The following is a 21074-nucleotide window of genomic DNA, read 5'->3' on the forward strand; positions in this document are numbered from 1 at the left end:
GCCCATATTTCTTCAATGTCAGATTCCTGCTGTCGGGTTTTTTTTTCTAAATTAGAAACTATGCGTTCATTTTTAGCATGATCATCTTCAAGAAGCGAGATTCTATTCTCCATGTGGTCTAATCTGTTGTTTATACTTTGAATTGAGGCCTTTACTTCATTAATTGCATCCTTTATCTCTTTTTGACTCTCTCTAAATTCTTTTCGAAAGTCCTCTATTATTTCTAAAGTTATTTTCCTAATTTGATCTTCGAGAGATCTTTGGGTTTCTGTGTTATCAGATTCTGATGTTGTGGTGTTGTTGGCATTCACTGCTCCATTGTTATTTCTCTTTCCCATGATTTTGGAAGTTTGTGCCTTCTCTGGGTTCTTCCCTGAGTCACTACGAGTTCACTTAAGATGCTCTGGATCTCTAGTCTATGGTATCTCAGTCACCACTACTCCTTTACTGTGTTGTATCACAAAGTCTCAGACCCAGGGAGTCAATCAAGGCTGCTTAGACCGTGGGGGGTGCCAAGTTGGGCGTTCTCCAGTGGGGAGTTGTGACTATGGTATGATATCTCTGCCACTGCCACTCCCCCACTGGGCTGCACTGCTAAAATCTCCGACCCAGGGAGACTATCTGCGCAAGTCCCTGGGAGTGCAGTACTGGGATTTCTCCCCTAGGGGCCGCAATTTGACTCACGGTTGTTGAGTGCGCTGATGGAGCTGTAGTGAACTCGGTGGATTTGCTGCTGCCGCCACTGGCAATATGGCACCACTGCCACGCCTTCGGCCGTGATGCGGTGTATTTCTTCTCTGGTTTTGAACTCTGTTCTGAGTCCTTGCCAGTTGTGCTGCGCCCAGCCCTTGGGAGCTTTAGATGTTCCCTGCACCAACAAAACTGCTGACTGCTGCCCAGCTGTTCAGCACCTGCTCACCTCGGCTCGCTGTCCACCCCTCCTCTCAGGCGCCTGGTGGCTGGTTGAGTGGGTTGGTCTAGGGCCGTCCGGTGAACTCGCAGCTGCCGCCAGCAGTAAGACGCTGCTTCTGCATCCTAGGCCGCGAGGCCAGAGTACCTCCTCTCTGGATTTGAGCTCTGTTTTGAGTCTCCCTCCTCTCTGGAGCCTGGTGTTGCTAGGGGAGATGTAGGCCGCGCCGCTCCAGCCGCTCTGCGCCGCGGCTCTGGCTGCTCCGCACCACGGTTCTGGCCGCTCCGGCTGCTCCGGCCGCTCTGCACCGCGGCTCTGGCTGCTCTGCACCGTGGGTCTGGCCTCTCCGGCCGCTCCGGCCGTTCCGCGACGTGGCTCTGGCTGCTCCGGCTGTTCTGGCCGCTCCGCTCCGGCTGCTCTGGCCGCTCCGCTCAGCTGTTCTGGCCACTCTGCTCCGGCTGCTCCGGCTGCTCCACTCCGCGTCTCCGGCCACTCCGCGCCGCCGCTCCAGCCAATCCGCGCTGCAGCTCTGACTGCTCCGGCTGTTCTGGCCGCTCCGCTCGGCTGCTCTGGCTGCTCTGCTCAGCTGCTCGGAACCGCGACTCCAGCTGCTCTGTACCGCGGGTCTGGCTACTCTGGCCGCTCCGGCCGTTCCGCGCCGCGGCTCTGGCTGCTCCAGCTGCTCAGGCCACTCCGCTCCGCGGCTCCCCCCAATCCGCGCTGCGGCTCTGGCTGCTCCGGCTGCTCAGGCCGCTCTGCGCCGCGCGGGCGCAGCACTTCGGGCTGGTTTTTTTCCGGTGTCTTGTTTTTCCAGCCCTTTTTTCTCTGTCCCTTGTATTTACCGTTTTTATTTCTTTGCTGTGGTGTTTTCTGGCTCTGAAAGGCGCTGGTTTTGAGGTAGTAGAGTTGGATTGTTAGCGGGACTTGTAAGTGCCGCTTTCCTCCGTCGCCATCTTCCCGGAAGTCCTACAATTAATTTCTTAAAGGATTAGATTGTGGCTTTTAATAAAATGTATTTCAGTGCATAGCACCATTTTTTTGCTTGTTTGTTTGCTTTTCTTTAGGAAACTGAGTGTATGTGTATGCATGGGTGTAGGGGGTTGAAGCCAAAGGCATTCTACTTCTGAGCTATACCCCAGTCAATTTTTTTTTTGGAAACAGGGTCTCAATAAGTTGTTGAGTATCTCTTTTAATTGCTGAGATTGGCCTTGAACCTGTGATTCTCCTGAATCAGCCTTCCAAGAACTGGGATTACAGGTAAACAGCACCATGTCTGACACTTTTGGAAAATGTTTTAATCACTGTTATGAATATTTCAGGGAGACAGAAATATTCTCTGTGAGTTTAATTGACTTTAAAATGTTAAATCATTTCCAAACAGTTTCGCTCAAAATTAGAATGAAATTTTAAAATGACAATATCATTCATAATCCATAATATGACCACACCACTTTTTAAACCAGCTGGTTTGGAAGAAATAATTCCTTATAGGTAATCTTCGATTATTTACAGAGGAGAAATATTTGTAATTCATGTGACAGACCATATTTTTCAAAAGAAATCTTTTATCTCATTTTAGAATTGCTGCCTCCGGCTCCTGGGCACGCTCGGTTCTTACCGCCAGCAGGGGGCAGGCCACGATCTGCGTCCCCCCCACTGCTGTGCTCCGAGTCTCTCCTCTGACCCAGTCCCGGTGTTCCGGGATAGATACGCTTCCTTAGCAACGGGTTGCCCTGGGCAACGGGAGGACGCAATCCAACGGGGCCAAGCTCACTGTGAGTTTCTTGCACCTGCTTGAGGTCCAAGGCACTGGTGAGCCATGTCGGAGATCATCTGCCAGTGGCTCAACCAAGAGTTGAAGGTGTCCCGGACCGTGAGTGAGTGATCTCCGCCCGGGGCCAGCTGCGCGGCGCGGATGGAAGGTGGAGGGCGGGCCTCGGGACACCTTTGGGCCCGCAGCGCCCCCAGCGCGCCGCACTGCCCACGCGGGCCTCGGGTGCGGCAGGTCTCCCAGCCTCTCACGGTGCCCACCCTGCCACCCCGAGTTACCCGGGATCACCGCGCCAGCCCCGCAGAGCTTTCGAGGATTGTGTGCTTCTAAGCAGTCAGGGACCGCTGCAGGCGGGCTCTTCCCTTGGTCTCTGCAGTCTGACCCTGACATTGCTTCTTCCCATTTTGATAAAAAAAAAAAAAAAAAAAAAAAAGGTGGGCTGGCAGGCTATTGCGCTCCTAAACGGGTTGGGTTACAATACTTTCTCTGAGTTTGTTTTCCCAATCAGACTTTGCATATTTAACCGCTCAGCAAGGAAGGGTGCTTGTGAAATGAATTAAGATGGACCATGTGGAAAATGGGAAGATTTAGAACTTTTAAACTTAAAATTAACAAACTTTAGCCGAGCATGGTGGTGCACACCTGTAAGCCCAATACTGGGGAGTCTGAGACAAGAGGATCGCAGGCTCAAGGACAGCCTCAGCAATGTAGTGAGCTCTCCGCAACCTAGCAACCCTGTTTCAAAACAAGAAATTTTTAAATAGTACTGGAGAGTGTAGCTTAGAGACAGAACTCCCCTGGGTTCAATCTCCAGTACCACAAATAATAATAATAATAATAATAATAATAATAATAATAATAATATTAATAATGAAGGAAGCCATTTCTGACCACTATTTACCCTTAACAGCTGGCTTTATTCACCAACCTAATTCATCCTCAGTACGATGTTACCATTCAAAGCTCCTAAATTTCACAGCCTCAGAAGCAGTTAGACACACTTGCAGAGTCAGTGACCACCAAGTTATTTCTGTACAGCACTTCTCCCTGGCTGAAGTGCTTTGATGTGTCTTCAGTGGGGATCCAATTTTCAGTTGGTATGTTTTTTTTCCCCTCAAGGCAAGAGGGTTTTCAGTGTAAATAATTTCACTTTGTTTTTCCAGAGGAACTCTTGCATAACTGGCAACATGTTACCAGCAGGACAAGATGCCACCTCAAACTTAGGTCATTCATAGAAGTTTCCAGATCAATAGTGTTTCTACAGGCGCAAAATATTGATTATCAGCACAAAGATCTTTTAACATTGAGTATCTTCAGTTGCCTTTCTTGAGGCATAAACTCCAGTTTCTTTTGTTACCAAACCATGACCCACGCTCTGAGTAGCAAGAAATTCTTTCCCAGGGTTCTGTCCCATGGTATCTTTATTTTTCTTCTGAATTATGATGCCTGGCCTCAGGACAATATTTAGCATTTATCATTTCTTATTCCTCACTCACCTTAGAGTCCAAAATTCAATATCATGCCCTGAAGTTGCCCCCTTCCAAAAGAAAAAATGTTACCAATTGCTTAGTTTAACTCGGTTCATTATTTTTAATTGCCCTAAAATATGCTCTTTGCTCAAGTCCCTGGGATTCTAGGAGATTGAAACACTGAGGGAAAAGTAATAAAATTAATATTAGCATCAAAAAGTAGATGCCATTATAACTTATCGATTTGAGGAAGTTTGGTTTTGACAAGAAATGGGATGGTGACTTCAGTCAGTGAGAATTAAAAGCCTAGAGACTTTTAAAAGTAAGCTGTATAGCTAAGAATGGAGAATTCCAAAGCACTGCTTTCCTGAAGTGTAAGCTTGAAAGCTGTGAGCGGAGATGCCCCATCCTAAATCCTTCCCATTCGTCAACAATGGATATTCTCGTATGCTTCCCAACTGCTATATGTCTAAGGAGGGAGACAGCCTTCGAGGTAATCAGTTTCATTATGTGAAGAGATTTTCAGAGTATAGGGACCATACTGTGTTTAGAAACAAACAAGATATAGGGTCTGTGTACCAATGAAGCACACCTCTGTTGATGGGCCATCATTAGATATGTTGTTTTTGGGGGGGACAATGGAAGACTCTCTATAGTCTGTTATAACAAAAGAACTCGGTGTACAATTTCTGGGAAAAGTAATATGGCAATTTCTGGTAAGGGTTACATAAGACTAAGGACTTGGAGGAAGGCTACTTGGGTTTAAATTGCCTATCTACCACTTACTAACTAGTGGCCTTCAACAAATTATTTACTTAATTTTCACCACACTTAAAAATAAATAGCAGTAAGTCGGGCGTGGTGGCGCACACTTGTCATCCCCGCTCTTGGGAGGCAGAGACAGGAGGATCACACAGGTTCGAAGCCAGCCTCGCTGGCTTAAGAGACCCTGTTTTCAAAAAATATAAAAATAGGTCTAGGAGTGTAGCCCAGAGCTGGAAGGATTTCCAGGAACCCCAGTACCACCAATAAATAAATAAATAAATAAATAAATAAATAAATAAACAGCAATAATAGTGGTACCTCATCAGGTTGTATCAAGATTAAATGAGGTAATAACTATAAAGAATTTTGAATAGCAGTTGGGATATATTCAATATTAAGTCTCACTTTTTAGCATCTATAATATAAAAGCAATAATATGTAAGGAGAAATATATATATATATATATATATATATATATATATATATATATATATATATATTGGTGGTACTGGGGGTGGAACCCAGAGGCTTTCTACCTCTGGGCTATACTCCCAGAACTATTTTATATTTTATTTGGAAACAGGGTCTCACTAAGTTGCTGAGAGCCTCACCAAGTAGCTGAGGCTGGCTTCCAACCTGTGTGATCCTCCTGTCTCAGCCTCCCAAGCGCTGGGATTACAAGCGTGCGCCACCACGCCCGGCAATGTAAGGATATTTTAAAAAGATGTTCATTAATGGATTTCTTAGGGACAAAAAGAAAAACTGGGAATAGAGCCAAATATCCTTCACTAGTGTAATATTTGGATAAATGATGCTTTATTCACACTTTGGGTTGTTTTGAACTTATAAAATGAATAAGTTAGTGCCTATAAATTTTGACTTAAATAACATTCATGTATTTTTGTCAAGTAAAAAATGAGATTGATAGCTTATCCTGACAAGTACAATTACTTTTTGTAGCATCTAGGGAACACATATATAAATGTGAACACTTATTTATCTGAAAAGAGAGACAAGCATAGAAAGACATGTTCTAGACTACTGACATACACGCGAATCTTCACCTTGTGGTTATGTAAACACAGAGAAGGGTACGGAAAGACATTAACCACTGTGCTACTGTAGCTTATCCTGGGTAAGGGGGAGTTGACAGCTTTTCTTTATTTATCTCTGTTATTTGACTTATTGCTTGTAATGCTTTCACAGTTTGCAAGAATTTAATATAGGATTAAAATGAAAAATATTAAAAGAAGCTAAATTTTATGACAAATATAACACCCCTAAGTAACTCTCCCAAACATATTTATTTGTGCTTTTTTTAATGAAGGTTGTTATTTAATTTAAAGTAGCCAAAAATATAGAAATCCAACTACATGTACATGCTATATCTTCACATAGCACAATCTAATTCCTGGATAGTCAAGTGAAAAGGTTGATTTATTAGTGTTTTATTAGAAGTCTTTTGATCTTCCCATCCCTTGTGGAGTTGGGGGGCAGAGGAGCAGGATGAGAATGCCATGCAAATGCCCCAGCTTTCTAACACTAAATAATGTTTCAGTCCTTGTTGGAGAGGCAGCCAGAGCCAACGGATTGCTGAATTATTCTGAAAGGCGTACGACAGCTTGGATAGAGCATGTTATATTGGATTTTGTATTGCCTGGGCTACCCTGAATATCTGCAACAGATAAAATGTATTCCAGTGATTTCAAATGAGAATAGTGGTTTTCCATTTATTTATTTATTTATTTATTTATTTATTTATTTATTTATTTATTTAGTGGTACTGGGGGTGGAACCCAGGGGCTTTTCTACCTCCGGGCTATACTCCCAGACCTATTTTATACTTTATTTGGAAATAGAGTCTCACTAAGTTGCTGAGAGCCTCACTAAGTAGCTGAGGCTGGCTTCGGACCTGCGCAATCCTCTGTCTCAGCCTCCAAAGCGCTGGGACTACAGGTGTGTGTCACCATGCCTAACGTGGTTTTCCATTTAAGAAGATAGTAGCAGAGGTTCTCAGAGTCCCTGAAGAATTGATTAGTCCCAACATAGTGAGGTTCAAATCTGTGTAACTAAAGTTAATGATTTTCAGTGGGTTCAATTTAAACAGGCCACTTCTTCAGGAAAAGAATGTTTAGCGGTATCCATTGATGGAATGTCTTTCTCAAAGCAAAATTATGTCTGGAATTGAACAATTCATTTTATAATAAAAAAAGCAACAAAGTAATCAGTGATTTTTAAGAATAAACATTGCCCCTGTTTTACAACATTCTTAAGAATCTACTTTAAGAGGAAACTAGTGCCAGAATGCCATTACTAAGCATTCTCCCTAAATGAATAGATGCCTTCAGATTCCATTTACTCTACAGGTAAGATTCCTTGTAAAGATTAATGTACAAAGCAGTTCATATTATCTTGGATTCTGGATATGGATATATTTAAAATCATAAATGTTCTTATTATGCATACTTTAGTTGCTTCTGTAGTCTTAGATATTATTATCAATAGTATTAGAAAGTGCCGGGCATTGTGGCGCATACTTGTAATCCCCGGGCTTGGGAGGTGGAGACAGGAGGATCGTGCAGGTTCGAAGCCAGTCTCGCTGGCTTAAGAGACAGTCTCTTTCCAAATAAAAATATAAAATAGTGTAGCCCGGAGGTAGAAGGGTTCCATCCCCAGTAACACACACACACACACACACACACACACACACACACACACACACACGATAGTATCAGAAATATAATGAAGAGAAAACTAGATTCGTAAAAGTTAAGTATCTTTAAGTTGTGATATTGTATTGTCCAAGATAGTAATAATAATCTCTGGGCTTCACATTTTTACAGCCAGTGAATTAATAACTGCTATATTTAAGAAGGTCTCAAATGAAATTGTAAATGGAAAACACCTACCACACTGCCTAACATCTGCTACTTGATAAACCTCATTTCAGTTCTTTTTTCTGTAACTTGCTTTAGAATATTGTCTGCCTCATATAATTTCATATAATCCTTGCCACATGGTAGATATTTAGTAAATAGCTGTTTATTTTCTGAGAGTAAATGAGTGACGGAAAAATAGTGTTGTTTTAGATCTTGAGAAGGTCACCATGGATTCTTTAATCCTCAGCTTTGTGACCTTAGAATCTCTGTTATAAGTAAGCAAGTTCTTAGGAATTGATATATGCTAAGTGAAATTACATTTTTCAGATTCTTATGAGTGGGTATCATTTTCTCACGGTGAGAAGAACAGTAGCATAGCTTATATCGTCAACCATGTACTCAGCCTTGATGGCCTGGTACATTCAGGAGAAACCAAATTATAGATCAGTTTGCTTACTGACAATCAGAAATTATGTTACCAAAAGAACCCTCAAATATAGCTAATATTTGATCTGTTTTATTTTTCTACCTAGAGATAGGCCAGATATCAAGTTCACAGTGACAAATGAGATTAGAGCCCTACTTCCCCATCCCACAGTACTTTTAGAAGTTATACTGTTGAATAGTAGTTTCCACTGTTACTTTATTATTGAAAGCTTCTGAAATTGCATTTTCTCTGAATTCTTCTATTAGAGTGTATCTTTTTTTTCTTTTCTTTTCTTTTTTTTTTTTTTTTTTTTTGAGGTACTGGAGATGAAACACAGAGGCATTCTACCTCCAAGCTACAACCCCAGCTCTATTTTTTATTCTTTATTTTGAAACAGAGTCTCACTGAGTTACAAAGGGCCTCACTAAGTAGCTGAGGTTTGCCAGGAATTGCAATCCTCTGGTCTCAGCCTCCGAAGTGCTGGGATTACAAGCGCGTGCCACCACGCCTGGCTGAGAGTGTATCTTTACACTTAATATAACTAATAAATACATGCCTAGATTATTGTTGACATATATACAAATTTAAGTCATTAAGTTTTGTTATATTTGAAGAAGTATTTTATTTTTCTTGTTCATTTTTTGTAAGTAGATTTCCATGAATGGCTGATTAGTCCTTATATATTAAATATTAGTAGTTTTGCTTCAAAGAATGATATTTTCTGTTTTCTGTTCTATATATTTATAGGTATACTTTGTTTAAATCTTCTTGTGCATTAACTAAACTTTGTTGATTTTATTTTAAGTTGAAATAGTTTTAAAAGTCTCAGATTTAAAGAACATAGATATCAAGAAATTTTATTGAATATTTATATAAAATGTTATATAAAATATTGAGATAACCTTATCCTAATATAGAACCATATAATTTTATAATGAAAAAAGAATCTTAGATGGTGCCATTGTTTGAATGTCCCTTCTCAAACTCATTTTGAATTTGAATTGTCATTCTCAATGGAATTAAGAGTGGGACCTCTAGGAGGTGCTTGGGTGGTGAGGGTTGGGCCCTCATGAATGAGTTGAGGTTACAGCATGGGTTAGTTTAGTTATTCCTGGAGGGGTCTGGTACAAGGGTAAGTTCTGCCCCATCCTCTCTCTGTCTGTAGCTCTCAGTTGTTCTTCCTCCTTCTGTCACATTCTGAGGCAGCAAGAGAGCTCTTCCTGGATTCTAGCACCTTGCTATTGGACGTTTTTAGTCTCTAGAACTATGAGGGAAAGTATTCTGTAATAAATGACCCAGTCTGGGGTATTCTGTTACTGCAACACAGAATGGACCAAGACTGACATCATCTCATTCTTCTTTGGCAGACAACGAATTGAAGCAGTTATGGTTAGAGCTTTGTTTAAGGTCATGCAACCAGGAAGGTAGGCTTGCTGCCTTTTAGCCCATCCCTCTTGTAGCCAAGTGCTATTTAACCTCACATTTTCTCATCCATAAGCTTTTTAGGGTCACTAGAAGATATATTGTTTCTGATAGCAGTAGATTTTTATATTTCCTGACTAGCAGCATTATAAGAAAAATAATCTTGGCTTCCATTTACTAGAAATTGATGCAGCAAATACAGTAGCAGAAGGCCATTGTATAAATAAGAGCAGATTTTTTTTAAGATCCAAAGTTCCAAGAAGAGAATGACACCCAGTGTTTTCACAATTGAAAAAGTTATAATAAAGAAATTGAGATTCAGTTTCAGATAGTAAATATACAGATTTATAATAAAGTCTTCAAAGGAGAAAATTGCATCAAAGGTTGACCATCCTATTTTTATATGGAAGGGAAAATTTTCAGTGTACCTTAGTTAAAGACACAGGCCATATCTATAGCCGAACAAAGTTAGGTATGTTGAGTAGTTATAAGAAAGGACGCAGACCACAGGGCCTGTGAGCCATCTCAGTGAGATGATGTCAGAACAGATCTCGGCTTATAGGCAGGCACAGGGGCACACACAAATAATCCCAGAAACTCAGGAGCCTGAGGCAAGAGGATCTCAAGCTTCAGGCCAGCCAACCTGGACTGCTTGGTGAGACCCTGTCTCAAAATAACAATTAAAAGGGTTGGAGGTGTAGCTCAATTGTAGAATGCATGCCCTGGAGTCAATCTTTAGTACTAAAGGAAAAAAAAAAAAAAAAAAAAAAAGATCTGGGCTTATGTTAAGTGTTTCTCCAAAAGGTTCCAAAAAACAGTACTTTACTCTAAACTTGATCCTGTCAGGAAATACAGGCAATCTATGATTAACAAATCTTATCTAGAAAGCAGGGCAGATCCATGATTAATAAAGAAGCAGCCATCTCTTCACTAGCCAGAACTGGGGGCTATTTTTCATTTTGTGTTTTGGACAACATTCTTGTTTGTGTCTGAGTTCAGGCATAACTACAGAAGGATTTGTTTTCGTTTTGACTCATCAGCACAGCAGAGCCTTGTCTTACAGCGTGCTGTGTGGTTGCTTGTGTTCAGTAACAGAGAAAGCCAAGGTTCTGTGAGTGCCTGGCCCAGTCATCTGAGCACTTTGCAAGGCCTTGCTTGTCTCCCAAATGAAAGTAAAATTGCTTGGTGTTTCAAATGTGCCTGTCACGCGAGTGAGGGGCAAGGCCATGAGCTCAGGTCAGTATTACCCTACACTCCTTAAATGTCATTCCCAAATCCACCAGTCTCTGTAAACTCAAAATGTGTCCTTTATTTATTTGGGAGCAAAGCATGACCAGAAATGCTTTGAGGCTACTTAGTCTTTTTCTACTCAGTAGGTAAATATTTTGCTGTATAAATCAACTGATTAGAGGTGCTTGCTTGGACTAGTGGGGGTGCTATATAACCTGTCTGGCCCTCAGAGAAGGCTGGCACCTGGTTTTAAGGACAAGGTCAAATATTTGCTTCCTGAATACTGAAATAATATTTAAACAAGTATGTTTAAATATTATTGTAAATAATATTTAAATAATAATAAATAAATATTATTGTACTGTAGTCACTGAGGGTCTGTTATTGAGTTTTTGTAAATTAGAAAACAACAATACTAACAATAAAAATTTCATTGAGGACTTACTGTGGAGCAGGCATTGTGATAAGCAGTTTACACCTATCTCATTTAATTTTCACAACAGCTCTATGAGATAATGCCTATCACTAGCCCTCTTTTATAGGTGAGGAAGGATGGCTGTAGAGTCGCCCAAGGTCCAGTGAAAATGAAATGAAATGAAAGAGGAGTCAATAGAGACCCTGTGTCTGGACCAAACACTCTCCTCATTACCACTTTGGAATGTGGACTACTTCCAATGCTTCCTCCAGCTGGCTTGGGCCACGTTGATGGAGAAGCACAAAGACCATTACACCTGCATCCCCACCTAACGTAGACCTAACGCAGACTTGCATCAAAGATTTTAGCAAAAAGAACCTTCAGAGTTGGGGACCAGACATGAGAGTTTAAACACTAGGGGCAGGTTGACTTGTTGATGCATAGCCTTAATCCCAGAGGAAAATCATTTGGGGCTTAGGGTGAAGATTGCCACTGGCTTCCAAGTTTTCTCTTTGTTGTTAATGTTAGTTGTTACATATGTTTGAACAAGGTGTTGTTAAGTTACCTCACACTGCTCTTGACACTTCAATCATGCCTTAGCCTCTCAAGTACTGGAATTACAAACATGTAACTCCTGCACCCAGCTTCATTTGCTAATTTTTATATTTAATGTACTCTTTTGTGTGTGTGAATGTCTGCAACTGGGGATGGAGCCCAGGGGCATTCTACCTACGAGCTGCACCCCCAGCCCTATTTCTTATTCTTTATTTGGAAACAGGGTCTCACTAAGTTGTGGATGGCCTCATAAAGTAGCTGAGACTGGCTGAGAACCTGCGATTCTTCTATCATAGCCTCCCAAGTAGTAGGGTTACAAGCATGTACCAACACGCCCAGCTTCAGTGTGCTCTTTTACAGTGATGTAGCACATAATAAGTCTGAAGGGTATTATGCATAAAAAGCTGTAGACAGATGTTTTTACATTTACTTATTCACTGTAAGCTACCCTCATAATGAAGTACATAAGTGCTTACTGTCCATTGACCTTTATCCCATAAATACATCTTTATAATCCATACAATATTTGCCTTATTGTCATGGCATACTATGCCATTTCAGAGGAAGTATATTATAATTTTATTTTTCAAGTGACCTTTTTCAGTAAATAATTTGCTACGGACCATTTGTCTGCTACATTGAGAGTGCCAAAATAGGATTCACTTATCCTCCAGTTATTCATGGACTGGGCTTCCAGCATTCAATCAACATGAAGAACAAGCTAAAGGCAAACCCCAAAGGGGACAAAGAAAAGGGACTACCTGTGATAAGGTGACAGAACAATAGTTCCTGAAAAGAGAGAAGGAGACTAAAAATTGGGTCCAATGCCTAGTATCCTCAGACCAGAAAGAAAGACACACCCATAGTATCACAATGGCTCTAGGTCAAATAGCTCTTTAGAAAATTAAAAAAAAAATAGGGATGAGCCATGGACGAGAGAAGCAGAAGAAAGAAGGAAGGAAGTGGCAGGCAGGAGAGGTGGAAGGTATAGCCGGAGCAGGACGGGTGCTCTTGAGGACAGAGGTGACAGCCAGACCAGGAAATAAGCCTCCGACCTCGGTGGCTATGGCAGGGGTCTCCAAGGGCAGAAAGCAGCAAGGCGGGAGGGGGTGATGGCATGTCTGTCCTCCAGAGCCATTTGGATTTCAACTGTGTCAGACTACCAGAGAATGATGTCAGAAGGCATCTGCTAAATAACAGGAGGCACTTAGTGTGAGACCAAGCCAGTTCTCATTTTAGTATTGTCAAAGGCAGGCACCATGGTATTCAAGTGTTGCCAAGCTAAAGTCAAGACAGTTCCATGCCCTGGTTAGGAAACCCAGACTTAGCTCATGCTGTAAGGGGTTCCAGGAAGTACCCAGAGCTGGCTGAATTCTAGAGCCAAGTATACGCCAGGAACTAGGAATTCTTCTTCAGGAGGTATCATTCTCTATATTTTCTCAAGAGCAGCATCTGTGTTTCAAATTAAGATACAGTTTTGCAAAAACACATATGATTGATAATAAAGAGGACATCAAGTCATCAACTCTGAAAGAATGTGCGTGTTTTTAGAATGATATCATTTTGTGACCTGAATCATTCTCAAATAATGACAAAACTGGCTTACTTGCTGAAGGTACCCTACCCTTTTCGTAAATCATAAATTTCATATAACTATAGTCAATAGGTCCAAATGCCAGTTAGGTCAGATGCTTACCCTGAATAAATAGAATTGAAAGGACTACTTCACATCTTTTATTTATTTATTTATTTATTTATTTATTTATTTATTTATTTATTGGTGATACTTGGGTTCCTGGAAACCCTTCTACCTCGAGGCTACACTCCCAGACCTATTTTTATACTTTTTTATTTGGAAACAGGGTCTCTTAAGCCAGCACAGCTGGCTTCGAACCTGCATGATCCTCCTGTCTCCACCTCCCAAGCATGGGGATTACAAGTGTGCACCACCATGCCCGGCTAGTTCACATCTTTTAAAATTACCTTTATTATTATATTGACTCAACCTAAAAATTGGGATATTTTTTAGGGCATAAAGTGCTTTAAGAACAAATATTAAAGACATCTTGGATAAAATTGTGCAGTAGTGTGAGATATGCAAAATAACATTTTACATATGATAACATGGGTTCTTCTGAGTAAGGTCTCCATGAAGTAGCCTTTATTCACCCCATGAACATGTATAATTTTTATGCCTATGTGAATCAGCTAATTAAATTTAATTAAACATTTAAATAACTCCTAAATGTAAGATACAGATATATCTCTTCTAGAGAAGAGAATACAGAAATTCACAAAAGTTAAATAGCTTGTCCAAGACCACGTAGAGGCAAGAATCAGAAAGCCAAGATTCCAACACAGCACAGATTTTTCTGGATCCAAAGCTGATATTAACCTTCTGAGAGAGCCCCATTGTTGCTTGGGACAAGAAATAGACTGCTATGACCCCTCCTATCCCCAAACAAAAGTTTGATTATGTTCAATATTATTTTAAAAGTATGGATGATTTTATTAAACTCCATTATTTTACAGGTTACAATTAACTCCTTATTTTATTTTTTATTTTGAAACATGATCTCACTAAGCTGTGGAAGGCCTCAATTAGTAGCTGATACTGGCCACAAACCTGTGATCCTCCTGTCTCAGCCTCACAAGTACTGGGATTAGAAGCATACACCACCACACCTGACTAAGTCCTTTTTTTTTTTTTTTTTTTGGTGGTACTGGGGATGGAACCCAGGGGTCTTCTACCTCCAGGCTACACTCCCAGATCTATTTTATATTTTATTTGGAAACAGGGTATCTTAAGCCAGCTCAGGCTGGCTTCAAACCTGCGGGATCCTCTGTCTCAGCCTCCCAAGCACAGGGTTTACAAGCGTGCACCACCACGCCCGGCCTAAAGTCCTTATTTAAAAAAGTTAAATTGTACCTAACTTAGCCAGGGTATGCTATAGTAATAGGTTGTTTGAATAATTAAAGTTATTAGGGTGTAATTTTATAAAATATCTTGGATGTATTTTTAGACCTAAAATTACTTATAAACTGTATTGGTTGTGTTTTAATTTTAATCAGAAATTATATTCTCCTTTCAAAATTTTGTATAGCATCAACTATTGATTTATATTTAGAGATTTTTATATATACTGGTAAATCTAAACCTTTTCCTTCAGATCTTAAAAGATATTCCTAGAAATATATTCATGGCATTTTGAGTTCAAGTTAAACTATAGAATTTTGTCTGCAACATTATATTCACTTTTCTATCTTAATGTTTTAAAATCCAGGTCCCAAGTCATTTGCAAAGACATTTTCCAATGGCTATTTAATTGGAGAAGTTCTCCACAAGTTTGAACTTCAGGATGATTTTTCTGAATTTTCAGAGAGCAGGTTAGTGAGATTATTTCTTTAAAAAAATAAATTCCTTTTGCATTTGCAATGTTCAAAGTAAACTTTAAAGAATAATCAATCATAATATTTCTTCCAAACCTAAACCCACCAAGGAGACTATTGGTATGGAAATTGTTGCTTCCTGACCTCTGCATTTCTTGTTTTTCTAGGATTACACAGGAGAGAATGTTACATGGTTGTAGTAAAACCTCATCTCCACATAGTACTCACTTTTATGTCTCTCATATTCCAACAATTGTATGCCAGATCACTTCCTCTTTTGTTAATCGATTCTTCTTTTGCTAGAAAACAAATGGTATAGCATATAGTGTCTTGTTTTGCTAGTGTTTTTTATGTTTTAAAACATAAAATATAACTACTAATAAAAATTTTTAATTTTTTTTGTTTTGACAGCTATGTTGAAATATTATTTTTATACTCTAAGTCACCATTTTAAAATATACAGTTCAGTGGATATTAGTGTATTGATAATCGTCACCACTAACCACTAAGCTTCTGATGCCTACAAATTTGCTTTTTGTCCCCATGGACTTGCCTATTTCACACAGCTCATATCATTAGAATCATAAAACATGTGATGTTGTGTACTTGTATCTCAGTCAACATTCAAACCAATACAGTCCAAAACAACTGACCACACAACTTAGGGAAAAGAAAATTTATTTGCTCACAGATTTTGGAGATTTGGGGGTTCAGAATCCCAGAGTATGTGGCATGGTGGCGCACACTTGTAATCCCCGCACTTGGGAGGCTGAGACAGGAGGATCACATGGGTTCGAAGCCAGCCTTAGCTACTTAGTGCGGCTCTCAGCAACTTAGTGAGACCCTGTTTTCAAATAAAATAAAATAAAAGGTCTGGGAGTATAGCCCGGAGGTAGAAAGCCTCTGGGTTCCACCCCTAGTACCACCAAAAAATAATAATAATAAATAAATAAATAAATAAATAAATAAATAAATAATCACAGAGTATGTGGAGTTCAGGGCATGGTAGTAGGAATCAAAGAGAGGGGGAGAGCAAGGCCTGCTCTCACAGCTCCTTCAGCCACACCCACCTGCCTAGGTCACCACCCAGTACATGCATTGCAATGGATTTATCCACTGAGGAGATTACAACCTTCTTGACTTAACCACATCAATTCTGAACATTAGTCCCTGAGCTCTTCAGGGGACATTCACAACCTAATCATAGTTACTGGCTTCTTTCACTTTGGGATAATGTTTTCAAGGTTGACCTATGTTGTTTTCTTCATTCCTACTTACTTGCTGAATATTTTATTTATATGCCTATGCCATGTCATATTTGTTTATCCATGTATCAATTGATGAACTGATAAAGTTTCTACCTTTAGGTTATTATGAATAAATTGCTATGAACTATGTGCTTTGGCAAGATTATGTTTCATTTCTTTTGGGTATATATCTAAGAGTGAAATTGCTGAGTTATATAGACTATGTTAATATTTCAAGGAACACCTGAACAATTTTTAAAAGGCCTACACTTTAAATTCACATCAGCAATGTATGAGGGTTTCAGTTTCTCCACATTCTTATCAACATTTGCTGTTGTCTACCTTTGTTTTTTCCTGGTTTGACTGAAGTGGAATCTCCTTGTGGTATTGATTTGCATTTGTCTGATGACTAATGATGTGGAGCATCTTTTCACTTGCTGATTAGTCATTTATGTAGCCACTTTGATTTAATATGTATTCTAATCTTTTGTATATTTCAAAATTATATTGTACTGTACTGTTATTGAGTAATATGTGTTATTTTTATATTCTAGGAAAATATCCTTTGTCAGATAAATAATTTGCAAATATTTTCCTCATAGGGTGAATTGAATTTTTATTTTATTTATGATGTTATTGAGGCACAAAGTTTTCATTTTGATGAGTTCCAACATTATATATATATAATGTCACTTGTGTTTTGAGTGTTATATTTACATGTACTAACTTGTTTTTACTTCTTTAAAGTCTATAATGGTTGCCCTATCTTTTATTCATGATTTTAGAAATTTGAGTCTATTCCTTGGTCTGCAAAATTTATTGATCTTTTCAAGTCTCCAACTTATGTTTTTTATTGATCATTTATCTTAATTTATTTATATCCAACAATAATCATTATCCCTGGCTTTCTTCTTGCTTGGATTAGGTTTGCTTCTTTTTCTAGCTTTTTTACATGAATGGGTTCGTTATTTTATTTGAATTTTTTTTAGTATTGGCATTGGTGGCTATAAATTTCCTTTAAACAATGCTTTATCTGTACTCCATAAATTTTAGTATATTATTTTATATCTTTATTCATCTTAAATAATACTATAATTTTCCCTATCACTTCTTCTTGATAAATTTTTAATTAGGAATATGTAATTTGATTGCCACATATTTGTAAATTTTCTAAATTTGGTGTGTTATTGATTTCTAATTACATTATGATTAAAGAAAACACTTTTTGTCATTTTAATTTCTTTAAACTTGTGATGTTATTTCTTATGATCTATTATAGCGTTTCTCTTTGAAAATGTTTCATATGTTCATATGTTCTTGAGAAGAATATATATTCTATTGGGGTTTTTATAGTATTTATATCTTTAAGGTTGACTTAATTTATAGTATTGTCTTGGATTTTATTCCTGATTCTTTTGCAAGTTACTGTATACATTAGCCAAGCATGGTGGCCCACACTTATAATCCCAGTACTTGGGAGGCTGAGACAAGAGGATCATAGGTTCAAGGACAGCCTCAAAAACTTAGTGATTCATATCATTCTGATGACTAAAAACAAAACAAAACAAAACAAAAAAAACCTTAGTGAGGCCCTCAGTAACTCATTGAGACCTTGTGTCAAAATAAAAATAAAGAGGGTTGGAAGTGTGACTTGGAGGTAGAATACCTCTGAATTCAATCCCCAGTACAAAAAAAAAAAAAAAAAAAGAGGAGGGCAGTATTAAGTTCTCTTACTATTGTTAGCTGCCTGGCTGTTTTCCTAAATCTTTCAGCTGTTATCCATGTATTTTGTGACTCTGTTGTTAGGTGAATATATGTCCATAATTCTTAAGTCTTCTTGAGGGATTGACCCTGTTATCAATAGAAAATGCTCTATATCTAATATTTTTCCTTAAGGTCAGTTTTATCTGATAAAAATCCAGTTACTTCAGCTCTCTTTTAGTAATTATTTGCATTATATATGTTTTTCCACCCTTTTCTAGTCCTTGAATCTAAGATATATTATCTTATCAATAGCATACAGTTGGATCATATATCTATTCTGCCAATACCCTATTTTGTAATTGTAGTAATTTAACTTGAGTGTGTGTGTATGTGTGTGTGTGTGTGTGTGTGTGTGTGTGTGTGAGAGAGAGAGAGAGAGAGAGAGAGAGAAAGAGAGAGAGAGAGAGAGAGGCTGGAAATTGAACCCAGTGGAATTCTAACTCTGAGCTATACCCCAGCCTGATTTTATCTTTTGTTTTGAAACGTGGTTTCTTTTTTTTTTTTTTTTTTTTTTTTTTTTTTTTTTTTGGTGGTACTGGGGTTCCTGGAAGCCCTTCTATCTCTGGGCTACACTCCCAGACCTATTTTTACATTTTTATTTGGAAACAGGGTCTCCTAAGCCAGCGTGCGCGGCTGGCTTCGAACCTGCGCGATCTTCCTGTCTCTGCCTCCCAAGCGCGGGGATTACAAGCGTGTGGCACCACGGCTGAAACGTGGTTTCTGACGAGGAGGTTTGTGAGAAACGTGTTTCTCACGAGGTCGCTGAGAGTGTCACTAACTAGCTGAAGCTGTCTGTAAACCTGAGATCCTTTGATTTCAGCCCCTCAAGTGCTGAGATTAGAGGCATGTGTCCCCATGCCCAGCTTAATCTATTACATTTTAATTATGAAAGAGGTAAAACTTAAGCCTGCTATTTGGGAATTTGTTTTCTGTATGGCTTAGGTCATCTATTATGTGCCCCCATTACCACCTTATTTTGTGTCAAATAGATATTTTCTAATGTAACCTTACTGTCCTTATTCTTTATTTTAATATATTTTGGGTATTTTCTTAGTGGTTTATGTAATGATTACAATTAACATTTTAATTTAAATCAAATTCAATTTCAATAGTATATAAAAACTTTGGTCTCATACAGCCCAGTTCACCACCCTTCCCTTCTGCTAACACTGTCATATAAATTACATGCTAAACACATCAACTTAGTCTTACAATTATTGTTTTCTGTAATTCTCTTTTAAATCAAATAGGAGAAAATAGTTTCAAACAAAAACAAATTTAAATTTTTTTTATTTCTCTATGTAATTACCTCTACTGATGGGCTTTATTCCTTTATTTATTTATTTTTTTTTTAATTTATTTTTTTTAATTTTTTTTATTAGTGCATTATATTCATACAACTTATTGGGGTAAAAAACTTGTGTGTACAAACATGTACTCATCGCTGATTTAACCCCTACCCAAATCCCACCCCATTCCCTCCCCGTCCCTCCCTTCCTTGCTTGGCTTAGTGATTGACTTCGATATGTTTAAATACATTGTGTGCTTTAGAGATTTTTCTCTTCCCCCCTCCTTTCTCCTCCTTTAGGTTGTCCTGTTTGCTCCTCTTTTCTCCCTAACTCTCACATATTAGGGAAAGCATCTGATTTCTTATTTTTTGTGACTGACTAATCTCACTTAGCATAATGTCCTCCAGTTCCATCCATTTCCATGGAAATGACATAATTGAGTTTTTTTTGATGGCTGAGTAAAATTCCATTGTGTACATATCCCACAGTTTTGTAATCCATTCATCTGTTGATGGACATCTTGGCTGGTTCCATATTTTGGCTATGGTGAATTGTGCAGCTATGAACATAGATACACATGCATTAGTTTGGTAGTTTGGTTTCTTTTCTTTTGGGTAGATACCCAACAGTGGTATTGCTGGATCAAATGGTAGGTTTGTTCCCATTCTTCTGAGGATTCTCCATACTGTTTTCCAAAGTGGTTGCACTAATTTGCAATCCCACTAACAGTGTCTTAGAGTTCCCACTTCTCCACATCCTCGCCAGCATCTGTTGTTGTTTGTGTTTTGAATGATGGCCATTCTAGTTGGAGTTAGGTGAAATCTAAGGGTAGTTTTGATTTGCATCTCTCTGATTGCCAGTGATGTTGAGCATTTTTTCATGCATTTATTGGCCATTTGAATTTCTTCTTTTGTGAAGTGTCTATTTAGTTCATTTGCCCATTTTGTTATTGGATGCTTTGTTTTCTTAGTGTTGAGTTTCTTGAGTTCTCTGTATATTCTAGATATTAGTCCTCTATCAGTGGTGTAGGTGGCAAAAATCTTCTCCCATTCTTTTGGCTCTCGATTGAGGTTCTTGATAGTTCCCTTTGCTGAACAGAAGCTCTTCAGTTTCATGCAATCCCATGTATTGATTCTCCTTTTAATTTGTTGTGCCTTTGGGGTCTTGTTGAGGAAATGTTTGTCTGTGCCTATGTGTTGTAGTGTTGGACCTATGCCCTCTTCAAGGAGCTTCAAAGTCTCTGGTTTAATTTCCAAGTCTTTGATCCATCATGAGTTGACTTTTGTACAGGGTGAAAAAGTGGGATTAACATCCAGTTTTCTACATATGGTTAACCAGTTTTGCCAACACCATTTGTTGAAGAGGCTATCTTTTTTCCAGTGTATATTTTTGGCCCCTTTGTCAAAAATCAATTGGCTGAAAGTGTGTGGGCTTGTTTCTGGGTCTTCTATTCTGCTCCATTGGTCTATATATCTGTTCTTTTGCCAGTACCATGCAGTTTTTATTACAATGGCTTTGTAGTATAGTTTAAAGTCAGGTAT

General features: G+C 38.9%; 1 protein-coding gene across 1 annotated transcript in view; it reads left to right on the forward strand.

Annotated features, from left to right (window-relative positions):
• Nucleotides 1-2729: 2729 nt before the first annotated feature.
• The window catches only part of SPEF2 (sperm flagellar 2), a gene marked incomplete at both ends in the record, with an annotated part of 204416 nt that continues 186071 nt past the window's right edge, over nt 2730-21074 (forward strand). The window contains 2 exons of the mRNA XM_080719700.1: nt 2730-2787; nt 15128-15230. Coding sequence (XP_080575826.1) covers nt 2730-2787; nt 15128-15230 — 161 coding nt within the window. The remainder of the gene's footprint in view (nt 2788-15127; nt 15231-21074) is intronic.

This window comes from Muscardinus avellanarius (genome assembly GCF_963383645.1).
Source record: "Muscardinus avellanarius genome assembly, chromosome: 1".
NCBI classification, from domain to species: Eukaryota; Metazoa; Chordata; class Mammalia; order Rodentia; family Gliridae; genus Muscardinus; species Muscardinus avellanarius.